Consider the following 25,035-nt stretch of genomic DNA (forward strand, 5'->3'; position numbering starts at 1 on the left):
CTCTCCCCATCCCCGCACACGCAACAAGGGCAGAGTCCCTCTGGTCCTCACCTTTCACCCCACCAGCCGGCAAATACAACACATAATCCTCCGCCATTTCCGCCACCTCCAACGTGACCCCACCACTCGCCACATCTTCCCATCTCCCCCCATGTCTGCCTTCCGCAAAGACCGCTCCCTCCGCAACTCCCTCGTCAATTCTTCACTTCCCTCCCGCACCACCCCCTCCCCGGGCACTTTCCGTTGCAACCGCAAGAAATGCAACACCTGTCCCTTCACCTCCCCCCTCGACTCCATTCAAGGTCCCAAGCAGTCGTTCCAGGTGCGACAAAGGTTCACCTGTATCTCCTCCAACCTCATCTACTGCATCCGCTGCTCTAGATGTCAGCTGATTTACATCGGTGAGACCAAGCGTAGGTTGGGCGACCGTTTCGCCGAACACCTCCGCTCAGTCCGCAATAACCTACCTGACCTCCCGGTGGCTCAGCACTTCAACTCCCCCTCCCATTCCCAATCCGACCTCTCTGTCCTGGGTCTCCTCCATTGCCAGAGTGAGCACCAGCGGAAATTGGAGGAACAGCACCTCATATTCCGTCTGGGGTCCTTGCGTCCCCTTGGCATCAACATTGAATTCTCCCAATTTGGCTAGCCCGTGCTGTCCCCTCCCCCCCTCCCCTTCCTTCACCCTCTAGCTGTCTCCTCCCATCCGCCCGCCCTCGGGCTCCTCCTCCTCCTCCCTTTGTCCTTCTCTCTTTCCCCACCCCCTATCAGTCTGAAGAAGGGTTTCGGCCCGAAACGTCGCCTATTTCCCTCGCTCCATAGATGCTGCTGCACCCGCTGAGTTCCTCCAGCAATTTTGTGTACCTTCGATATTCCAGCATCTGCAGTTCCCTTTTGAACATATTAAAAAGATAGATGTTTTTACTTGTACAGCCTTGGAATGGAGTATGTCTGACTAGTTTTTCTGTGGATGCCAATTTCACACAAAGTTAGAGGATTTGCATGAATTTAACTTGTATTTTAAATTTTCAATGTTAAAAAGCAAATTTAGTTCTTCCAGTCTGAAATCCAGGACCAGGAAGCATGACAAAAACTGGAATCTGAGATTAAAAGGACTGAAAATGTTGCCAATTATAATGCAGTCTGGGTAACTTGATCAATCAAAATTGGATTTGTTTTAAATTTGGTTGGGGATCAAAGATGGATAAATTAAATTGTGACTCAGTTCAATCTTGATGTATATCAGAATGGCAGAACAAGTATGTGGCTAAATTAAAAAATCCTGTTTCTATTATAGATTATCCATCCCCTTAAACTTCTTCTGCTAATCTGTTAGATGAAAGCTGAGCTGTTTTGTTGCACTGTGCAAAAACTTTTTTTTATGACTTCATTTATCAAGAATAAATGTGAATTTAAAATTGGCTTTGCCTACTCATTGTCGGAAAGATATTTGGATGTCACTGGTTGAGAAAGAAATCAGTTATCATATAACCATATAACCATATAACAATTACAGCACGGAAACAGGCCATCTCGGCCCTACAAGTCCGTGCCGAACAACTTTTTTCCCTTAGTCCCACCTGCCTGCACTCATACCATAACCCTCCATTCCCTTCTCATCCATATGTCTATCCAATTTATTTTTAAATGATACCAACAAACCTGCCTCTACCACTTCTACTGGAAGCTCATTCCACACCGCTACCACTCTCTGAGTAAAGAAGTTCCCCCTCATGTTACCCCTAAACTTCTGTCCCTTAATTCTGAAGTCATGTCCTCTTGTTTGAATCTTCCCTATTCTCAAAGGGAAAAGCTTGTCCACATCAACTCTGTCTATCCCTCTCATCATTTTAAAGACCTCTATCAAGTCCCCCCTTAACCTTCTGCGCTCCAGAGAATAAAGACCTAACTTATTCAACCTTTCTCTGTAACTTAGTTGTTGAAACCCAGGCAACATTCTAGTAAATCTCCTCTGTACTCTCTCTATTTTGTTGACATCCTTCCTATAATTGGGCGACCAAAATTGTACACCATACTCCAGATTTGGTCTCACCAATGCCTTGTACAATTTTAACATTACATCCCAGCTTCTATACTCAATGCTCTGATTTATAAAGGCTAGCATACCAAAAGCTTTCTTTACCACCCTATCTATATGAGATTCTACCTTCAAGGAACTATGCACGGTTATTCCCAGATCCCTCTGTTCAACTGTATTCTTCAATTCCCTACCATTTACCATGTACGTCCTATTTTGATTTGTCCTGCCATGGTGTAGCACCTCACATTTATCAGCATTAAACTCCATCTGCCATCTTTCAGCCCATTCTTCCAAATGGCCTAAATCACTCTGTAGACTTTGGAGACTGCATACTTACTAATCCAATTTACCACACCTTCATCCAGATCATTGATGTACATGACAAACAACAAAGGACCCAACACAGATCCCTGAGGCACCCCACTAGTCACCTGCCTCCTAATTGCTAGGTTTACTTTTAGAACCCTTTTTAAACAATGGAACAACATGCGCAGTATGCCAATCCTCGGGGACTATTTCTAGTTTCTAATGACATTTGAAATATTTCTGTCATAGCCCCTGCTATTTCTACACTAACTTCCCTCAATGTCCTAGGGAATATCCTGTCAGGACCTGGAGACTTATCCACTTTTATATTTTTCAATATCCAATACATATAATTATTTTGATTTATTCACAATTCCTGTGGGAGTCAGCAACCTTTCCTTATGAATTTTGCATTGTATTCAGGAACTAGTTCTGTAATATGGTTGAACATTAATTTATTTCAAATGTTAATGCATGCATAGTTGCAGATTGGAAAATAAATTACTTAATTATCTGTAAAGATCAAACCATCAGAGACATTTACAAACAAAGGTAGTTTAAAAACTTTCTATAATAAATTATCACAGTTATCTTCTCTGCTAGGGATTTCTGAACGAGGGGGAGACTGTGTTTCCACTTTGAAGGAAATTCTGGTTGTCTTCGGGTAATTTTAGGAAAATTAAATAATTTCGGGAAATTTCCGCATCCTGTCCGCGAAGGGGTCCAATCCGGCCCGCGGGATGATTTGCGGGAAAAAAGTATATTTACAACCGTCCGCGCCTGGGACGCAAAATGACGCCGTCTCCCCGCGCGTGCGCAGTTGGGGCGGCAGTCGCACATGCGCGCGGTTGGGGGAGACCCGTCAGCCGCGTCACAATTAAAAATGGCACCGGTGACGCGGTAGGGACGCAAAATGACGCCATCTCCCAGCGTGTGCGCAGTGGGCCCGGTATCCGCCCGTGTGCAGTTGGGGCCGCAGTCGCATATGCGCAGTTGGGGAATTTCAGGAAATACCACCAAATTCCAGGAAATTTGGGATTCTATTTAAGAAAAACAAAATTTGAGCTGTGGAAACACTGGGGGGAGAGTTGATACTGTCAGGGCAAACAGCAATATTTTGCAAACCAGGGGTCATTAGTAATTTTTTCAATTTCACAACAGATCTGATGAATTTTATGAATTGACAAGTGATCAGTATGTTCTTGGATCTCGGAATGCCCCTCAATGAAGTCAAGCCAACACTCATTATTTAAGATGGAAAGAGATGATTGGGAGAAATATTTGATGAACAAATCAAGCTTAGAAGGGTTAAAAATCTCTAGTCCAGATGGTTAGCACATCCACTTTTACATATTTGCAACAATCATTAGAAAGGGGACAAAACCAACCGATTATGGTTAGTTAATGGCTATTGCTTGTGTAAGATGGGGTAAAACAATTGGGTTAACAATACACGAGTCAGCTTAACATCGGAGGCAGGAAAGAGAATGTAGTTATTACTTGAAAGTAATAGAAATCACAGAGAAAGTATTTGAAATGTTTAGTAATTCTCTAGTGAAGGGGGAGTTCATCCTTCAATGTTATTGACATTTTCAAGAAATAATAACGATCACGTGGTAGATAGAGTATATCTGTATTTTCAGATTATCTTAATAAAATAAACTTGTGATTAAGGTCAGATCCTGTGCAGCTGGGACAAATAAGAGAACACATAGTAAATTGCCCACAAAACAGCAAATCATTAGTTTTAAATTAAACAAATGTAAGTATTAGTAATGCAAAATCAACAAAGTATACACAATTAATGGACATGAATTAGGATGTTTGTATTCCTATCAGATAGTTTGAGGAGAGTAAAACCAATTTAGTCATGCATTTAAAGAGGTCAACCATAGCAACATGAATTGGAGACCATAGGATGCAGCGAGCTATAATTTACACTAATCAAAAATCGCCACAGGTTTAAATGTCAAACAACCAGCTTCATTCAAGTCTTTTATCTAAAATGTTGTAAAAAACGAATTTGCAAAAAAAATTCTGAGTTTGTTGATCTATAATCTTTCTTATTCATCCAAACTTTCCGGTCTCAGTTATTATCTGGCATCAGGTACTTTGAATTCAATATACATTAAGGGAAAGAGGCTTACAAGAGAGAGAATAGGCCAGTGATTGGTGGTGTGCCTTGGGGATCGGAGCTCTGCCCATTGCTGTCTGAGGTTTATATCAACGATTTATAGGAGAATATACAAGGCAGATAACACTAAAGTAAGTGGTATTGTAGTCAGTGAAGATGGTTGTCAAAAATTACAGCAGTATCTTTTTGCCTGTTTCCACAGTGTATGACTTTATGACTGAGTTGGGAGGGCTGAATAATGGTTAATGGAGTTTAATACAGATAAGTGTGATGTGTTACATTTCGGCAAGTCAAACCAGGGCAGGATCTTCACAGAGAATGGTAGGGCCTGAGAGGTTTTGTAGAGCAGAGGGATCTCGGAGTACAGGTCCACAGTTACCTGGAAATGGTATCACAGGTAGAAGGCTTTTGGTACATTGACCTTCATCAGTCAGGGTACTGAGTATATTAGACGCAAAAAGCTGGAGTAACTCAGCGGGACAGGCAGCATCTCTGGAGAGAAGGAATGGGTGACATTTTGGGTCGAGACCCTTCTTGTCTGAAGAAGTCCTTTCTCCTCTACAGAGATGCTGCCTGCCCTGCTGAGTTACTCCAGCTTTTTGTGTCTATCTTCAGTTTAAACCAGCATCTGCAGTTCTTTCTTACACATACTGAGTATAGAAGTTGGGACGTTATGTTACATTTGTACAAGATGTTGGTGAGGTCGCATTTGGAGTATTATTTTCAGTTTTGGTCTCCCTGCTATAGGAAGGATGTCATTAAGCTGGAAATAACGCAGAGAAGATTTACGAGGATATTGCGAGGACTTGAGGGCCTGAGCTATAGGGAGAGATTGGGCAAGCTTGGACTTTATTCCCAGGAGGCTAAGGGGTGATTTTATAGAAGGTAAATAAAATCATAAACCGAATTGATAGGGTGAATGTACAATTTTTTTACCCAGGGTAGGGCAATCGAGAACAAGAGGACAAAGGTTTAAGGTAAGATGGGAAAGATTTTATAGAAACCAAAGGAGCAACTTCTGCACTCAGAGGGTGGTGGGTATATGGAACGAGCTGCCACAGCAGGTCATTGAGGCAGGTACAATAAAAACATTTAAAAGACACTGAGATAAGTACAGGGATAGGAAAGGTTTAAAGATATATGGGCCAAATACGGGCAAATTAGACTAGCTTAGATGGGGCTCATGGATGAATTGGGCTGAAGGGCCGTATGACTCTATGACTTTGAGATAGCCAGAAATTATTTTGGTAATTCCAAGAAATGTGGAAGGATCCTCGAAAATGTTCTCGTTATTGTTATAGATGCCTGTAGGGTTAATTTAGTTTCTGCATTCATTAGCACTAATTTCTGAAAATTGTCATGTACTAAAGGAGTTATTAAAAAATCTCTTTATTTTAAAGGAGATGGACGCTACCCATTGCTGGGCCAGCCTTTGCAATATAATGCACCAATCCGTCCTCTTATCCAGGGACCACATATAGTCTCAACACAGCAGGTTAGTTGTGTTTTGCCTAAGTTTTCAGGTTCTGAAATAAATCTTTGGGATTTCTGCTCTGGAATGACCTGTATGTAATGTTGCTTCTGCATAGTTTGCAACACAATTTGTGCTCAAAATTACTTTGCTCAGTTTTTTAAAATTACCTCTATCTAATTTTAATCTAGCCAGAATATGAAATCTAAATCAATGCAATCAACAGATTTTAGGGTGTAATTTTAAAAACATATCCATTACTTCACCTGAGTCTTGAACAAATAGTGCTTAATTTTAAGAGCCTTGTTGGAAATGGATGGAATATGCAGCAATTTGCTATGGTGCTTAATTAAATCTTGGAATTTAGTCCATTTTAGCAATTTCTGGCATATTGTTTTTAAACTTGCACTAAATATTCCAGAAATCCATTTGAAATGGCTGTAATTTTTGCTTGAAATTCCTCTGTCTTCCACAATAGTAAATTCTTCACTGCTGAGGTATTCCAAGTTACACGATGCACCGTGATGTGATTTTTAATATTATTGGCCATGTTAAGTATCATTAATCTACTTAATATTTGTGTGTTGAATTTGTAAGGGTCAGAATTTGAATAGACATGGTGGAAGAGGAAAGAAACAGACTAGGAAAGCAGCATCAACAGATCTTGGTGCAGGAGAACCAGGTTTGTATACTTACACAAGGATGCAAAGGGTGCTGCCTTCTACAAACATTTGAAATAGTATTTACAGCACACAACAATCTGTTTTGCCCAAACCTTCCATGCCAGTATTTCTGTGCTGTGCACAAATCATTCTTCATCTATAATGCTGATATATCCTTCTCTTCCTCTCTTTCCCATAACTGCACCTAAACCACTCGCCTAAAAAGCATATTGTAACACCAATATTATTTTTCATAATATTTCTCTTTTTTGGATTGATAAGCTAACCTTATTAACCCTTATTTTGGGTTACCCCACAAGAATAAGTGCATTTACATTCATTGATTTACTGGCCTCCATTAAGATTGCCCCTCAAAAAATATTGTTATGGCACAGGAGTAAGGTGTTCGGTGTGAGCAGGGATATTCTGAGTCGTGTTCCCCTGTTATTTCCTATTAGTCTCATAAATTCTTCTCTGTCTCAATTCCTTTTTAAAGACTCTAATTCTGTTTCCGCAACCCCAATTTGCAGTAAGTTCCTGATCATAGCATTTCTTAAAAAATAAAGGTTCTTCTCACATTCCCCACTTGTATCTTTTGCCCAAAATTTTAAATATTTGCTTTCTGAATGTAGAACCAGGTTATTTTGCTTACCTTATTGTAAACTAGTATTATTTTAAACTTTTTCCATTGTTTTCTGCTGTTACAACATAGCACATTGTGATATTCCCAATAAGGCAATGCCTGCCTTAATTTTGAAATGCAGAATTGCATATAGCTTCCCTAAAATCCAAAGAATTTAATATAATTAACCAGACAGTTAAAGCTTCCCCAAGAAATTAATCATTCTATTAGAAATTAGCTTAATGATATAAATTCTAGTCAAGTCAAGTTTATTCGTCACATACACATACATGATGTGCAGTGAAATGAAAAGTGGCAATGCTCGTGGACTTTGTGCAAAAAACAAGCAAACAAACTACAAACAGAATGGAACAGAATCACATATTCTTTTACATATTAAATATTGTGGGCGGAAGGAAAAAGGGAAAAAAAACAGCAATTAAAAAAAAGCCCAGTAGAATGATACAGTAAAGTTAGTCCCTGGTGAGATAGGAGTTTACAGTCCTAATGGCCTCTGGGAAGAAACTCCTTCTCAACCTCTCCATTCTTACAGCATGGCAACGGAGGCGTTTGCCTGACCATAGCAGCTGGAACAGTCTGTTGCTGGGGTGGAAGGGGTCTCCCATGATCTTATTGGCTCTGGAGTTGCACCTCCTGATGTATAGTTCCTGCAGAGGGGTGAGTGAAGTTCCCATAGTGCGTTCGGCCGAACGCACTACTCTCTGCAGAGCCTTCTTGTCCTGGGCAGAGCAATTCCCAAACCAGATTGTGATATTTCCGGACAAGATGCTTTCCACAGCCGCTGAGTAGAAGCACTGGAGGATCCTCAGAGACACTCTGAATATCCTCAATTGCCTGAAGTGGTAAAGGCGCTGCCTTGCCTTAATCACGAGTGCTGCAGCGTGTGTTGTCCATGTCATATCCTCAGAGATGTGGAGAAAACTTGATTATCGAGTTGGAGCTGAACCTAGCCTCACAGTCATGTGTGTACAGGGAGTACAATAGGGGGCTGAGGACGCAACCCTGGGGGGATCCTGTGCTCAGGGTGAGGGACTTCGATGTATTCCCTCCCATCTTGACTACCTGGGGCCTGGCGGTGAGAAAGTCGAGGGCCCAGGCACACAGGGGGGCTGTTGAGCCCTAATTCCAGTAGCTTCTCGGCCATTCTGGTGGGGACTATCGTGTTGAAGGCTGAACTGAAGTCTATGAACAGCATTCTCACGTAGCCCCCCTTCTGGCTGTCAAGATGAGAGAGAGCGGTGTGCAAAACCTGGGAGACCGCATCATCCGTGGATCTGTTCAGACGGTATGCGAATTGTAACGGGTCCATGTTGCGAGGGAGGAAGGCGCAGATGTGTTTCCTCACCAGCCTCTCAAAGCATTTCATGACTACTGAGGTGAGGGCCACCGGACGGTAGTCATTCAGACAGGCTGGGGAGGCATTTTTAGGTACCGGTACAATGATGGATTTTTTGAAGAAGGCAGGGACCACGGACGTCCAGGGAAAGGTTGAATATTGTAGTTAGCACCGGAGCCAGCTGCGTTGCACAGGACTTAAGTACTCGCCTCGAGATGCCATCGGGGCCTGCAGCTTTCCTCGTGTTCACCCGTGTCAGAGCCCTCCTCACATCGTGCTCGAACAACAGGAATGTGTGCACATTCCTCCCTTCAGCTTCGTTAGCCAGCCCGCTGGCGGTATTGTCGTTAGTCAGCAGACCTGGGGTTGTGTTGCCGGTCTCGAAACGAGCGTAAAAGGAGTTGAGGTCATCAGCTAAGGAGGTGCCTGCACTTGCGGATGAGGGTGGGGTGCTCAGGTAGTTGGTTACAGTTCGTAGCCGCTGCCACAGGCTTCTGGTGTCCTGCTGCTCCATCTGTGACTCCCATCTTGTCCCTGTACCTCCTTTTTGCGTCCTTCGCAGTCGGTAGGACGGTAGTCAATGCAAGCCTGGCAATACTTACTAATGGTTAGTTTGAAAAGTTGTACAACTTTCCCCCATGCATATATGTCCATACCTCAAATATACAGTGCCCTCCATAATGTTTGGGACAAAGACCCGCCATTTATTTATTTGCCTCTGTACTCCACAATTTGAAATTTGTAATTAAAAAAATCACATGTGGTTAAAGTGCACATTTTCAGATTTTATTAAAGGGTATTTTTATACATTTTGGTTTCACCATTTAGAACACAAGCAGCTGTGTATATACATAGTCCCCCCATTTCAGGGCACCATAATGTTTGGGACACATGGCTTCACAGGTGTTTGTAATTGCTCAGGTGTGTTTAATTGCCTCCTTAATGCAGGTATAAGAGAACTCTCAGCGCCTAGTCTTTCCTCCAGTCTTTCCATCACCTTTGGAAACTTATTGCTGTTTATCAACATGAGGACCAAAGTTGTGCCAATGAAAGTCAAAGAAGCCATTATGAGACAGAGAAACAAGAATAAAACTGTTAGAGACATCAGCCAAACCTTATGCTTACCAAAATCAACTGTTTGGAACATAATTAAGAAGAAAGAGATCACTGGTGAGCTTACTAATCGCAAAGGGACAGGCAGGCCGAGAAAGGCTTCCACAGCTGATGACAGAAGAATTCTCTCTATAATAAAGGAAAAAATCCCAAACACCTGTCTGACAGATCAGAAACACTCTTCAGGTGTAGATTTCTAAATGACCACTGTCAGCAGAAGACCATGAACAGAAATACAGAGGCTACCCTGCAAGATGCAAACCACTGGTTAGCCGCAAAAATAGGATGGCCAGTTTACAGTTTGCCAAGAAGTACTTAAAAGAGCAACCACAATTCTGGAAAAAGGTCCTGGACAGATGAGACAAAGATGAACTTATATCAGTCAAGTCAATTTTATTTCTATAGCACATTTAAAAACAACTCTCGTTGACCAAAGTGCTTTACATCAGTGCAGGTACTAACGTGCTACATATAGTGGCACATAGATCTAACAATACATACATAAATACATACATACAGCGCTCCCTCAGAGGACCTCAAGAAATGCTTGTGAGTAGAAATAAGTTTTAAGTCTAGACTTAAAGGAGTCGATGGAGGGGACAGTTCTGATGAGAAGAGGGATGCTGTTCCACAGTCTAGGTGCTGCAACCGCAAAAGTGCGGTCGCCCATGAGCTTATACCTGGACCGCGGGATAGTCAGTAGCCCCAAGTCGGCCGACCTGAGGCACCTGGAGGTAGAATGGTGGGTTAGCAGATTTTGGATGTATGTGGGGGCAAGTCCGTTAAGGGCTTGTATACATAAAGGAGGAGCTTGAAATTGATTCTGGACCGCACTGGGAGCCAGTAGAGAGAGGCCAGAATCAGGGTGATGAGGTCCCTTTTTTGGGTGCCCGTCAGACGTCTCGCTGCAGCGTTTTGGACCAATTGCAGGCGGGACAGGAATGATTGGCTGATGCCAGTGTAAAGGGAGTTGCAGTAATCAAGGCGGGAGGAGATAAATGCGTGGATGATCTTTTCAAGGTCGTCGAATTGGAGGAATGGTTTGATTTTAGCTCTCGTGTGAAGCTGGAAGAAGCTAGCTTTGACCACAGCATTGACTTGTTTGTCAAACTTCAATGTGGAGTCAAATATCACTCCAAGGTTTTTGACATGAGGTTTGAGTAAGGAGATTAGGCTTCCAAGGCTGCCTGCTATCGTTTTGATGGGAGTCCGAGGGGCCGAATAGAATGACTTCAGACTTACTCTCGTTTAGTTGGAGGAAGTTCTGGGCCATCCAACACTTTATATCCTCGAGGCAGTGCATAAGGCTGAGTAGATTTGATCGGTTGTTGGGTTTCAGGGGGAGATAGAGCTGTGTATCGTCTGCACAGCAATGCTGTGCCTTTGAATGACGGCCTATGGGGAGCATATGCAGAGAGAAGAGAATGGGGCCTAGGATGGAGCCTTGTGGAACCCCGCAGCAAAGGCTAGCTGGGGAAGAGAAAGAATTGCCTCTGTTTGTTGAGAAACTCCTATCTTTGCGGTAGGAGACGAACCAGCTCAGGGCAGTGCCATCAATACCAACCCCGTACCGGAGACGGTCAATTAGGATGGTGTGGTCCACTGTATCAAACGCTGCGCTGAGGTCGAGAAGGAGCAAGATTGCGCAGTCGCCGGAGTCAATGGCGAGAAGCAGGTCGTTATGTACCTTCAACAAGGCAGACTCTGTGCTGTGGTGGGCCCTGAAACCTGATTGGAAACTTTCTAGGATGGTATTTTGGTGTAGGTAAGGCATTAGTTTGTTTAGAATTACCTTTTCAAGGACTTTTGAAAGGAAAAGCAGTTTGGAAATAGGTCTGTAGTTGCTAGGCAAGGTGGGATCTAGGTTAGGTTTTTTCAGGAGGGGCTGGACCACCGCGTGCTTGAAGCAGGTTGGAACAGTTCCAGTGGCCAGAGAAGTGTTGATGATAGAGAGAATGCTGGGACCGGCTATTGCAATGACATCCTTCAGAAGGGCAGTGGGGACAACGTCGAGTGGGCAGGTTGCAGGTTTCATAGTGGAGACCAGCTTTACAAGGGAGGTTTGAGTAACGGGTTGGAAACAACAGACATGAATGTTAAAATCACCAAGAATCAGGACACGGTCAAATTTGGGTAACAAGCTAGAGATAAGATCAGCAAATTGTATGATAAAGTCCTTATGCATTTTTGCTGGGCGATACACAAGGAAAATTAAAAGTGGACAGACTAGACCAACTATTATTAGTTGATGTTCAAAGCTGGAGAAATGATCAGCGTTCAGAAGGCGGCAGTTAAAATGTTTCTTAAACACCGTGGCTAGGCCCCCACCGTGTCCGGAGAGCCTAGGCGAGCTGAAAAAGTTACCGTTATCAGGACAGAGTTCCACGAGTGGAGCAAGCTCACCAGGATTAAGCCAGGTTTCTGTGACCAGTAAGAAGTCCAATCCACGCACGATGAAGAAGTCGTTGAGGATGAAGGTTTTGTTCAGTAAGGATCTTGTGTTGATCAGGGCCACTTTAGCAGGGACTGCAGGTAAGTTGTGGTCCGGTAGCGGCTCCCACGCCAGCGGGCGGAGGTTCAGGGAGACCACGCCGCTGCGTTTCACTCATGGCCTGGCTGGGAGCCCGTGGGCCGACAGACCGGGAACCGGAAAGATCGACCGGAGAGAGGCATACCTGGGCTCGAGGGACCGCCGATGGGTGGAGCGGTAGGGCCGACCAGATCCGACTTCACAGCGCTGGATGAGGTAAGCTGATGTTGAACGGGCGCGGGCGAGATTCTTCAACCTTTCCAGGGCGCCCCCGCGTTTACTCCACCTCCTGGCTCGGCATGTGCGGTGGCGGCCGCAAGGCCGAGCCCGCACACCCGCCGGGAGCCGTGCGAGGAGCGAACGGTTGAGGTACCTTTGTCTGGGGCTTTGTCCGGGGCCTCGGATGAAGACCTGGACGACAGAGGCTCGGATGTCCAGGAGTGTTTGGCGTTCGTAGACTTCGATTGACGTCCAGGCCATAGGGACGTCCAGACGGGAGACGACGGGCAGCCAAACACAACGGTGCGGCCATCTTGGTCAGAGTGACGGCAAGAGCAAAGTATGGAGAAGAGAAGGAACTGCCCAAGATCCAAAGCATACCACATCATCTGTGAAACACGGTGGTGGGTGTGTTATAGCCTGGGCATGTGTGGCTGCTGTAGGTACTGGCTCAATTATCTTCATTGATGATACAACTGCTGATGGTAGTAGTATAATTAATTCTGAACAGTATAGACACATCCTATCTGCACAAGTTCAAACAAATGCCTCAAAACTCATTGGCCGGCAGTTCATTCTACAGCAAGGCAATGATCCCAGACAATCAAAGCTAAAAAATGGTCATTTCATGTGGCCGTCAATCACCCGATCTGAACCCAATTGAGCATGCCTTTTATATGCTGAAGAGAAGAACTAAGGGGGACTAACCCCCAAAACAAGCATAAGCTAAAGATGGCTGCAATACAGGCCTGGCAGAGCATTACCAGAGAAGACACCCAGCAACTGTGATGACCAGGAAACGCAAACTTCAAGCAGTCATTGCAGGCAAAAGATATGCAACAAAATACTAAACATGACTACTTTCATTTACATGACATTGTTGTGTCCCAAACATTATGGTGCCCTGAAATGGGGGGACTATGAATAAACACTGCTGTAATTTCTACATGATGAAACTAAAATGTATAAAAATGGCCTCTAATAAAATCTGGCATTGTGCACTTTAACCACGTGATTTTTTTCTATTGAAAATCTCAAATTGTGGAGTACAGAGGCAAATAAATGATGGGTCTTTGTCCCAAACATTATGGAGGGCACTATATACATCATTGATCAATGTTATATGTTGCTTTCTATTAAATTAGCTAGTAACAAACATGAACCAGCATCTCTTGAACACAAAAAACTATGACCCATTGAATGCATGTGTGATTGAGACTGCCTAAATTATTTATTTCCTTCCCATAAAACATTATAATTGGGAGTTGGGTTTGACAGTACAAGATACAAGATACATTTATTTGTCACATGTACCAATTGGTACAGTGAAATGTGTGGTCGCCATACAGCCATACGAATAATAAAGAGCACAGAACACGATAGTCTTTAACAGACATCCCCACACAGCGGGATCAAAGTTTCCCACTGTGAGGGAAGGCTCCAAAATTCAGTCATCCTCCTCTGTTGTCCTCCCGTGGTCAGGGGGCTCCCGAACCCCCCGCTGTCGCCGCTACGGGCGGCCCAATGTTCAAGCCCGCTCGCCGGGGTGATGGAAGTCCGAGGTCGGGACTGGAGGACATGCTCAGCAGCTTGGCCATCCGAATCGGCCACCGAATCGAACATCTTCCTGCACTGAATGTTAACTCCAGATAACCTGCAATTCTCCTGATATTTTCTTTTGGTGTCCTGGAGTTAATCATGTTTCTGATCCATGCCAAATTTAGATTGCTGCAATGACCCCGCACCAACTGAAAGTAGTCTTTCTCAAACTACAATAACTAATTGATCTATAAAAAAGAATGCATACTTTCACATAACAATATGATTCCGTCGTCAAAGTTACTTCATTTTGAGACTTCCCCTCCAATATAGTTCCCAAACATATGTTCCATTTCATGAACTATTTTCATCTCTTCTCTATCTTGCAAGTCATAGTCTTTTCTTTATCTGTGCTTATAATTCGAGATAATCATTGTATAGCTACCCAGTGCATGACACCAGTCCCACCTTCTGTTTTTCACTTCTGCCTTTACCACAATCTTCTGACCGATTAAATCCTTTTGTCATTTTATCTTCTACTCTGCAACATATACAGACCTTGCTAATTTCTATACACTTCGATCCCTCCCCCACTCCCAATGTGCTCCAAAATTAACATTGTACAATCTCTAACTGTTCCAAGTTTTGGTGAAAGATCATTAAACTGAAAGGATAGTTTCACTTCTCTCTACAGCATTTAACATTTATGAGGGGTGGAGATTTAAAAAACAATGCACATCTTGAACAAATTTGTGAAATATGTATTTGTTATTTAAAATGAAAAAAACTTTCAATTAACGAGTATGACCATAATACACTTGAAACTATTCAGAACTCCTGCTCTATCAATGTGGAATGCCGCATTTAAAATTATAAATTATTTCTGTATTTGAAATTTATGTTTTCACTGAACCCATTTAGCATTTTAGTACTGTTGTACTGCAGGAATAATTTTGCTTAAATTTAAATACTAATGTTGGAAAGAACACGCTGTTATACATTCTAACACTTTCATTCTTTTAATTAAAAATAGCAAACTGCTTCCACAGGTCTAATTGCTAGTCTCGTATTGAAACCAGTCTTTCTCACTCAGGATACATTTTCCAAGCACAAATAAACTCAAGTGGGTTACAGTGCAAACCTCAAATGTTGTATACCATATAACTGGTTTGCCCCACCATTTCTCACATTTTCTTGCAACATAGACTTGATGGGCAAATAGCCTCTTTCTGAGTTGGCTGTCAGCATTCCATCAGTGACCTTTCCCCATTCCCCTGCAATCTTCTTATTCTATGTGTTTTATAGTGTAGCCAATTAAGCCACAACCAATTTTGGTGGAATGCTTTATAAATTTGGTATTTCATGTTTGCTTTGCATGTGAAATAAAAACAAAGTTATGCAAAGTTGGCTTCACTGGCAATTGTTATGTCAGACTTGCTAGTCTGAGTGTAAGGCTATTGGGATATAACTTTATATTAGTACGACATCTTTGTGTTTTCAGCAACAAGATTTAAAATCATTGTCATCTATCCTGGTTGCTTCTGCCCTTTGATGCAGTCATTATATCACTTGGTTTTAAGAATCAACTGAAAATGTTAATTTTGCTTGTTTTTGTTTACATAAACTGTGTCTTCTGGCTTTCTTGCAGTTGTCAGCAGAATCTTGGAGGTGACTGACCTTCCAGAAGGAATTAGTCGTACAGAAGCTGATAAGCTTTTAAGTGAACTCTTTAAAGCTGGTGCAAAGATTCGATGGCTACGAGATACTCAACCACATTGTGGTGGTGGTGATAGTAATGCAAACACAGAACACTCAAAATCTTCCAGTGACTTGGCATCCATGTACACAATCTTAGCGATGTTTCCTTCAAAACTGGCTGCTCAGAATGCATTATTGAAACAAAATAACTCAAACAGATTTAAACTGAGATCAAGCAAGAAGCACTACGATTTTCACATAATGGAAAGGGCTAGTTCTCAGTAGTTTACACTGCACTGGACTTGCAGTTTCTTCCATTTATCTCCCTCCTGAATTGGACGTGTATAATGGTTTCTGTTGATATATAGACTTCTGGAACGTGGTGTTTTACAATATAACAATTGAAGAAAACCAGTGATCCACCAAAAAGGCTGAGTTTCCTAATTTATGTTCACCGTTGTCACAACAAAGTATCTGAGCATATCACAAAGCTGTGTCTTTATATGGAGAATGCTGTAGAATCACAGTACAAATTTTATAGCCCTTTTGTTTATATTTGTGAATCTTGTATCCAATCGAGAGCTCCATTGTACAGCAACTCTTACATGAATGCCATCAGCCAGTAATTACTTGATTTGACAGGTTTCGACCCCAGCAGAGCCAACGTAATGTGAGCTTGCTTAAAAAACCCCCAAAGTATATTAATTTGGAGAAGCCCAGGTAGTCTGTGGGAATTAAGTAGTTGGTTATCTTTCTCAGCTGATCATCAGTGATCTACAAAGATGAATGTGTGAAAATAATGCCTTTTGAATGCAGACTGAAGATTTTGCGATTGGCATCCTGGATTCAATCAGTTTTAAACTTAGACCCCAATGCCCTATTTTAGGTCAACTTTATACTAATTGGGCTCCAATTTACTTGTGTGGACATTCCTCTTTTTGTTATGAAGCTCCAGATGCAATTTTTGTGTTTTTTTTTTAAATGCTGGACATTTGTTAGATGTTTGTGTTTTAAGTTCACCTAATATTGAGGATCACTGGACATCAACAGAATTGTTGCTTTATTGCCAAACAAACCTATCATTTCTTTTTGGTTGTGTGTAAATCCTGCCAGGCTGTACAATGTGTGCTGATGCAAGTTTATTTCCCCCCTTTTTCAGTTCAAGGAAAAAAAAATAAATGTTTACAAATACATTAAAAACTCTGTGTAACTTATTTGGGTCATATAAAATTGTCATTTTTGGGGTGTTACTTTATTAATGGATTTGATTATTTGTGCAATGTCTTTCAACTAAGTTGTAAACTTCCTTTACCCAACTGGAATTTTTTTTAAATCAGGAATCGGTTATAAATGAAAACAAAACAAAGAAATCTGAAGACAACCCTCTTAATATTTGATTTTATATTTTTTAAGTCTTAACCACTTGTTTGAGATTTTCAAGAATTGGCTGTGAAGTACAGTGCTACCTGTAGACATGTTGAGGCTGAAAATATAATATTGCTATACAGCCACTGATCAATATAATGAATCCTTTGTTTAAGAAAAACTGCAGATGCTGGAATAATCGAAGGTAGACAAAAAGCTGGAGAAACTCAGCGGATGAAGCAGCATCTATGGAGCGAAGGAATGGGTGACGTTTTGGGTCGAGACCCTTCAGACTGATGTGTGGGTTGGGGGGGCTGGAAGAAGAAAGGAAGAGGCGGAGACAGTAGGCTGTGGGAGATCTGGGGAGGGAGAAAATAAGGACTACCTGAAATTGGAGGTCAATGTTCATACCGCTGGGGTGTAAACTACCCAAGCGAAATATGGAGGCCCAGGACAAAAGGTTGGATTCAGAATGGGAGGGGGAGTTGAGCCACCGGGTGGTTAATCAGGTTGGTTAATGCGAACTGAGCGGAGGTGTTGGGCGAAGCGATCGCCATACCTGCGCTTGGTCTCACCGATAAAGAGCAGTTGACAACTAGAACAGCGGGTGCAATAGATGAGGTTGGAGAAGGCGCAGGTGAACCTCTGCCTCACCTGGAAAGACTGCTTGGGTCCTTGGATGGAGTTGAGGGGGGAGGTAAAGCAACAAGTGTAGCATTTGCTGGGTTGCAAGGGAAAGTACCAGTGGAGGGGTTGGTTTGGGTGGGAAGGGACAAATTGACCAAGGAGTTACGGAAGGAGTGGTCTCTGCGGAAAGCCGAAAGGGGAGGAGATGGGAAGATGTGGCCAGTGGTGGGGTCCCGTTGGAGGTGGCGAAAATGTCGGAGGATTATCTGTTGTATGTGACGGCTGGTAGGGTGGAAGGTAAGGACAAGGGGGACTCTGTCCTTGTTATGAGTGGGGGGGGGGGGAGGGTGGGGAGTGAGAGTGGAGCTACGGGATATAGAGGAGACCCTGGTGAGAGCCTCATCTATAGTCGAAGAGGGAAATCCCATTCCCTAAAGAATGAGGACATCTCCGATGCCCTGGTTTGGAACACCTCATCCTGGGTGCAGATGTGGCGTAGACGGAGTAATTGAGAGTAGGGGATAGAGTCCTTACAGGAAGCAGGGTGGGAAGAAGTGTAGTCCAGATAGCCATGGGTAGATGTTGGTCACAAGTCTGTTACCTGCGATGGAGATAGTGAGATCTAGAAACGGTAGGGAGATGTCGGAAATGGTCCAGATTAATTTTAGTGCCGAATATAATGAATCCTATACAAGAACCAAGCTGGTCTTCAGGTTTGTACTTTTATCACTAAGATTGGTGTTGAGTGTGTATCACTTTCTGAATCTACCACAATCACTGCTATTCATTTTATGAACATATTCTATGTACATTTAGATTGTTTGCTGCCAGTTTTTATATATTTGAATAAGGTAAACAATCCTTCAATTTCAGTGGATTGATAATATGAATTGGTCTTTTTTTTCCTATGTTAAATTGAAAATGTTTGAGGCCAGTCGTATCAGGTAGCACCGTTGTACAACTAACTTCAGTGCCAGAGACCCGGGTTCAATGCATGTTTGCCCTGTGACTGTCTGGGTCAGTAGGTTAATTGGCCATTGAAAATTGCTCCCATTGTGTGCAACTGAATGGTAGAATTTAATATGAAGTGATAGAAAGTAGGTAGAATGGAATTCATACAGAATTAGTGTAAGTGGGTGATTGATGGACAACGTACCCTGACTCTGAATATTAATGCCATGCACAGTCCTGAACTGTGGACAGTATTATAGACCCAGAACAGTGCAGCACCAGAATGAGCCCCTGGCGAAGCATTCTGAGCATCCGCCATTGTGTACAAAATAAAATTTGCCTCGTACATCTCTAAGTTTTCTGCATCTCCCCTTAAGCTATGTTTACTGCTATTTGATATTTTCACCCTGGAGAAAGGACTCTGACTATCTACACCTTGTAGTTATTTTATTCCTATACATTCAAAATTAAAAAAATCAGTGGAATTCCTTTAAAACAATTTTTGTCCCAGTTTTCTCAGTTCTGACAGTACTATAAGTAACAAAATTGGAAAATATCTACCTCTGAAACATCACTATTTTAAATTAGCTTTGACATGCTAAGGCTGGTGAGGTCTAATGTATTTACTGCAAGGATAAATGTAAAGATATTCAAATAAATTGAGAATAGTTGGTGAACAAAAGGTTAAATTTATGACTATTAATTTAGCATCTCCAAATAATAATGTTATATTACTGTTAATGATTAGACCTTAAAATGCTTAGAAATGGTTTGGGATGATAATAGATTGCAATGAAGATCTGCTCAGAATATTTAAAATACGAGTGTGAGTTAATAGCATTGGCTCCAACTTAGCCATAAATTACAGCAGGAACATTAGGGTTTGTGGCCATTGAGATAATTTGTTTGCAGAAACATAAGATGGAATATCATATATTTGCAATTATTTCAGTAAACTAATTTTGTTGTTTACTTGGAGATGCATGAGAAGCCAAGATTGAGGTAGCCCATCCTACCCCACTGTGCCTCTGAGTCTGGCCTGATGCCACGGACCCGACTGCTGCTGTTGCTCTCTTCTGTACAGTTATTTACACGCACACAATGCACACGGACTTAATACATCCACACGCGCGCGCACTTAATACATGCACGCGCGCACTTAATACACGCATGTGCACACTTAATACGCTTATGCACACTTAATGCACGCGCACACACACACTTAATATACACACACACTTAATACACGCGCGCACACACACTTAATACACGTGCACACACATACACACTTAATATACACATGTAGCAGCACCTGCTGGTGCGCGTCAGCATCGAACCCTGCGGTCAGAAGCCGCGCGCACGTGACTCTGGGAGGGGTTGGGTTTTTGCGCAGTTTCTGGCCTCTGCCCGCCAGTCGTTCGAGGACCACCGTTGTGGTCAGTTGTGTTGTATGACTCGTACTGTCGGAGAATTGCGATTGTGAACAAATCCTTTTCAAAACCACCGATTGTCGTTTTGTATCCACTAAATTGGTGACCCTGACGAGTCTAACCATCGTTAGTCTCAAGAGCATGCAGAAAGAGTATTTGCCCGCCAGCGTATCAGGCACTCAGCAGGACTCACTGCCCATCAGCCTTCGGCTGCCTCCTTTTGGCCTGATCAGCCACAGGCTTGGTTTGCACACGTGGAAGCGCAATTCCATCTGCACCACATCGTCGCCGACGAGACGCTGTATTTTCACGTGGTGGGGACCCTGCCGCAGGAGTCGGCCTCGTGGTTGCTGCCTTACCTGAGGGATCCACCAGTGGCGGCCATGTACGATGGCCTCAAGGCCCTGCTGTTACATACCTTCGGGCTCAGCCATCGAGAGGGAGCATCGAAGATCCTACATATGGATGACATGGGCGATTGGAGACCTTCCACCATAATGGCCAGGATGTTGGCCCTGATGGACGGGCATCGGCCGTGCTTATTGTTTGAGCAGGCTTTCTTAGAGCAGATGCCTGATGACGTCCGTTTGATGCTCGCCGGAGCTGATTTTAGCGACCCCCAACAGCTCGCTGAGAGGGCCGATGAACTCTGGACCACGGGGCGGCGGGAGGTTTGCGCCTTCACCCGCCCAGCTGCTCCAGCTAGATTGCCGCCGAGGAAGCTACGCGAGGAAGGCCCGACATCGGCTACCTCTGAGGATCCGCCGCAGATCGCAGAGCGGCGAAAGGTTCCTGGACCTCTGTGATGTCGTCGGGTTGCTGTTTGGGCGGAGGCGAGCATCCTGAGCCTTATGGTAGATGCCGCTGGTGTTACTACTATCTCTATTTCGGTGCAGAAGCTCAATGCTGCCGAAGCCCCTATACGTTTCAGGGAAATGCCTCGGCCGAATGCCTGTAGAGGCGACCGTGATCGACCCAAAAGAACGCCTCTACGTCTGTGATCTTCACTTTGGCCGCCGTTTCCTTGTGGACTCCGGGGCCATCGTCGGCATCCTTCCTCCGACCACCCGCGATACCCGCGTTGGTAAGGTAGGACCCGTCCTCTCAGCTGTTAACGGGAGTGACATTTAAACGTACGGTACGCGGACCCTTAACCTAACCTTTGACTCCCACCTGTATAGGTGAAAGTTTATCGTTGCTAACGTCGCCCAGCCGATCTTGGGGTTGGAATTCTTGCGCGCGTTCTCCCTTCTCGTCAATGTGCGTGGCAGTCATATGATCCCATTGTCAGACCCCCGAACCGCGCAACTCGCCTCCACCCAAACAGCAACCCGACGACATCGCAGAGGTCCAGGAGCCTTTCGCCGCTCTGCGATTTGAGTTCCCTGAGCTAATTTTGAAGGTGAATGGCCACAGGGGATTCCTGCACTCTCTGCCTTTCCTGGTGGTCACCCATCTACTTTATGCCTGTACCATGGTGTGACCACCTCACTATAACTCATATCTATGATGCTTTTATTCTTCCTGACAATCCTGAAATTATCCTGCTGCAGCTCCAGTTCCCCTATGTGGTCATACAGGGCCTGCAGCTGCATGTACTTCCCACAGCTGTTGTCCTCAATGACGTTGTTTCCCTGACTTCCCACATCCTTTTGGAGGAGCATACCAATGCCTTGTCCTACCTAACACATGTGGACCAAGGATAAGTTACAAAACAAAAACAGATCTCACCTTATCCTCTCAAAACCCACCGGACTTTTCTATGCCACAATAGGTATTCCAGGACACAAATGACTGCTTTTAAAATCTCCCGTAGACACAAAAAGTTGGGGTAACTCAGCGGGACAGGCAGCATCTCTGGAGAGAAGGAATGGGGGACGTTTCAGGTCAAGACCCTTCTTCAGACTCTAAAATCTCCTGCACTGCTCATCCCATCTTGCAAGTAAAACTTGTTTCATGGTCCCCATGGTGTTCTTTTTAAAATGTCTCATGTTCATAGTTCAACCAGTTTTGTTTCTGCACCTCATCGATTTTATATTTGATTGTTATTGTTATGTATTATTTATTTAAATATTAGCCATCGCCTGTTCATTTTCGTGTTTTTTAATCGGTTTTCCCAATCTACCATGATCAACCCCTCGCCTTCATAGTTTCTTGTGTGAGATGGAAATCCCTGATTTCTATAAGAATTATAATCAGGGATTGCAATAATGTGGAGCGATCAAAGAGAATGGTTTCCCTTTGGTTAATGGGAGATTTTTAAGGATTTTTAAAGTTTTCTGGAGTAACTTTATTTTCTTAATTATGTGATTTGGCATTCAGAAGATTTGAAAATAGTTAACAAAATAATCGAAGGAGAATTTCAGCAAATAAAGTTCTTCTCAACTGGAACCAGGGCCGGCCTTAAGCCGATTGAACCAATTTTTCCAAATTGGGCCCCGCGCCCAAGGGGGACCCCGCGTTAATTTTCCGTATTTCATATGGAAATACAAATTCGCTTTGCTAAATAAAGATTTTTAAAAAAACATTCGCCATACGGATTTTTTTACAAAACCTACATGGATAACAAGCGCTACACGGCCATCAGACACAAACAATGTGTTAACTACTACTGTAACTACTACTGTAGCACTTGTTAACCGCCAGTAGTTAACAAGTAGTTATACAATGCGTCATCAATGCATCGATCCACATTCCTCAGTAAATGTAATTGTGTTTTTGAAGAAGTATTAATGACGCTGTGTCCTTTGAATACAATTCATGTGGCGTCATTAACACTTCTTCAAAACATAATTACATTTACTGAGGAATGTAGATTGATGCATTGATTGAGGACTTCTTCTTGGTGAGATTCTTGGTCTGCAGCAGGTTAGTCATTCAATTTACCTACCGACCCACGTTGTGTCTCTGTCTTTCGCTCTCTCCCTCCCTCTCTCTCTTGCGCGCTCTCTCTCCCATTCCCCATCTCGTCTCTCTCTAGCTCTCTCGGCATTCCCAGAATCATTGACGTTTTGTGGTAGACAAAACTGCTGGAGAAACCTAGCGGGTGAGGCAGCACATATGGAGCGAAGGAAATATGCAATGTTTCGGGTCGAAACCCTTATTCAGACCCGGCTATTTCCTTCGCTCCATAGATGCTGCCTCAAGCCCTGTTCCACTGTGCGAGTTCACCCAAGAGCTTAAAATCTCTGTGTAGCATTTCTGTCCCTATCTTCAAATTCCCACTTTGAAATAAAAAACTACTTTTGACTTTAAAATTTCGCAGCAGGATCGCGATTAGTTGATTCCCACGCATATTCAATCATCGTTCGATTCAGTGTAATTTTCACACCTGGTTGATGTCGTTTTTTTTAAAGATACAGTACATTACAATAAATTGTTTCAAGCATACCCGGTACTAAATGCACGAACATTAAGGTGGTTACTGATGTTACAAACGGTTATAAATGAATATAATTTCAAAGTGAAATAGGAGATTTCCGTGGAAAGAATGTTTTGCCAAAATATAAGGTGAGATCGCTGCAAAATGCTCACTTAAAACAATACGCCGTCAACTCAGATTGTTTCTTAGCCCTCTGACAGGTGTTTCAATCTAACCTCGTAGCTCGCTGTTAATCGATTCATAGCTATTAATTTTCATTCCTGGTCCGTATCGAACTTCTCCAAATGCAAACGCTTCAAGTTACGCTTCTCGTGTGGTGGTAAGGGGGGGATGCTAGGATAAAATACCATATATTTGCATTTATATAGCGATCCTGCTGCAAAATTTTTAAGTTGAAAGTTGTATTTTATTTCAAAGTGGGAATTGGAAGATAGGGACAGAGATGCTACACGGAGATTTTGATAGGAAGGAAACGTTACAGCAACTGAGTAAAAGTTTGGTCAAATGGTAGATTCAATGAAGATCAGGCGAGGGGGATTGGGGGTGGGGAACAAGTATCTATAGCTTGGGACTTGCCTAAATGAGTACTGAGATGGATTATCATTCCACACCAAATTTCTTAGACAATAATACCTTTTATGCAATTATCACAACATTTTGTTGGATATGGATCAACGGACTCTGTATGGCACATGCTCGTAAATTAGTAAAACAAATGTTCTTCTTTAAGTACTGTTGTTTCTGGGATGGGGTGACTGATAACAAATAACCTACATTCTATATTTTGTCATAATGTAGCTGAAACAATGGCATATTTTGTGATATTTATTGAGATAGAAAGATACAACTGAGTTTGGGCAAGATATTACCTTGCAACATTCTGTATGTCTGGTAGATATTGTGAAATGGAACTCAGAAATTATAGGAGGATTACAAAAAACTACAATTCAAAGGTAATGAATATACAGAGTATTCTTATTTCCATCACGAACATACAATAGTGCTATAGGACACTAGGTCCTACTACAGTAAACTCACGAGCTACTACGGTATGACTACGTGTTAAAAAGTATCAATTTTTTACATCCTGGTTATATTTTACTCGAGGACATTTTTCAACATGTTGAAAAATCTTCACGAGTTACCACGTTTCCCGAGTATCTGCCGTTAGCGCTAAGAAATGGCATGTTGGTCTTTATAACAAGAGGAATCGAATATAGGAGCAAAGAGATCCTTCTGCAGTTGTACAGAGTTCTAGTGAGACCGCACCTGGAGTATTGTGTGCAGTTTTGGTCCCCTAAGTTGAGGAAGGACATTCTTGCTATTGAGGGAGTGCAGCTTAGGTTTACAAGGTTAATTCCCGGGATGGCGGGACTGTCGTATGCTGAGAGAATGGAGCAGCTGGGCTTGTACACTCTGGAGTTTAGAAGGATGAGAGGAGATCTCATTGAAACATAAGATTATTAAGGGCTTTGAACGCCCTCAACGCCTACAACGTGACGGATCGTAATAACAGGACAAAACAAAGGGTAAGTCTTATTTTACATATAATCTTGCTTCTTGGGATGGCTTTAATCTAATTTTACGC

At 42.9% G+C, this 25,035-nt stretch overlaps 1 protein-coding gene across 14 annotated transcripts in view; it reads left to right on the forward strand.

Moving 5' to 3' along the window:
- r3hdm1 (R3H domain containing 1) overlaps positions 1 to 16,892 on the forward strand; it is a 212,127-nt gene extending 195,235 nt beyond the window's left edge. For 11 of the 14 annotated variants that reach the window (XM_033024670.1, XM_033024672.1, XM_033024674.1 and 8 more), the window contains 3 exons: positions 5,882 to 5,976; positions 6,550 to 6,634; positions 15,643 to 15,977. In XM_033024670.1, coding sequence (XP_032880561.1) covers positions 5,882 to 5,976; positions 6,550 to 6,634; positions 15,643 to 15,977 — 515 coding nt within the window. Of the gene's footprint in view, positions 1 to 5,881; positions 5,977 to 6,549; positions 6,635 to 15,642 lie in introns of all 14 variants that reach the window. The other 3 variants (XM_033024673.1, XM_033024675.1, XM_033024663.1) reach the window with 3 other exon arrangements.
- The last annotated feature ends 8,143 nt before the right edge of the window (positions 16,893 to 25,035 follow it).

This window comes from Amblyraja radiata, chromosome 7, assembly GCF_010909765.2.
Source record: "Amblyraja radiata isolate CabotCenter1 chromosome 7, sAmbRad1.1.pri, whole genome shotgun sequence".
Taxonomy (NCBI): domain Eukaryota; kingdom Metazoa; phylum Chordata; class Chondrichthyes; order Rajiformes; family Rajidae; genus Amblyraja; species Amblyraja radiata.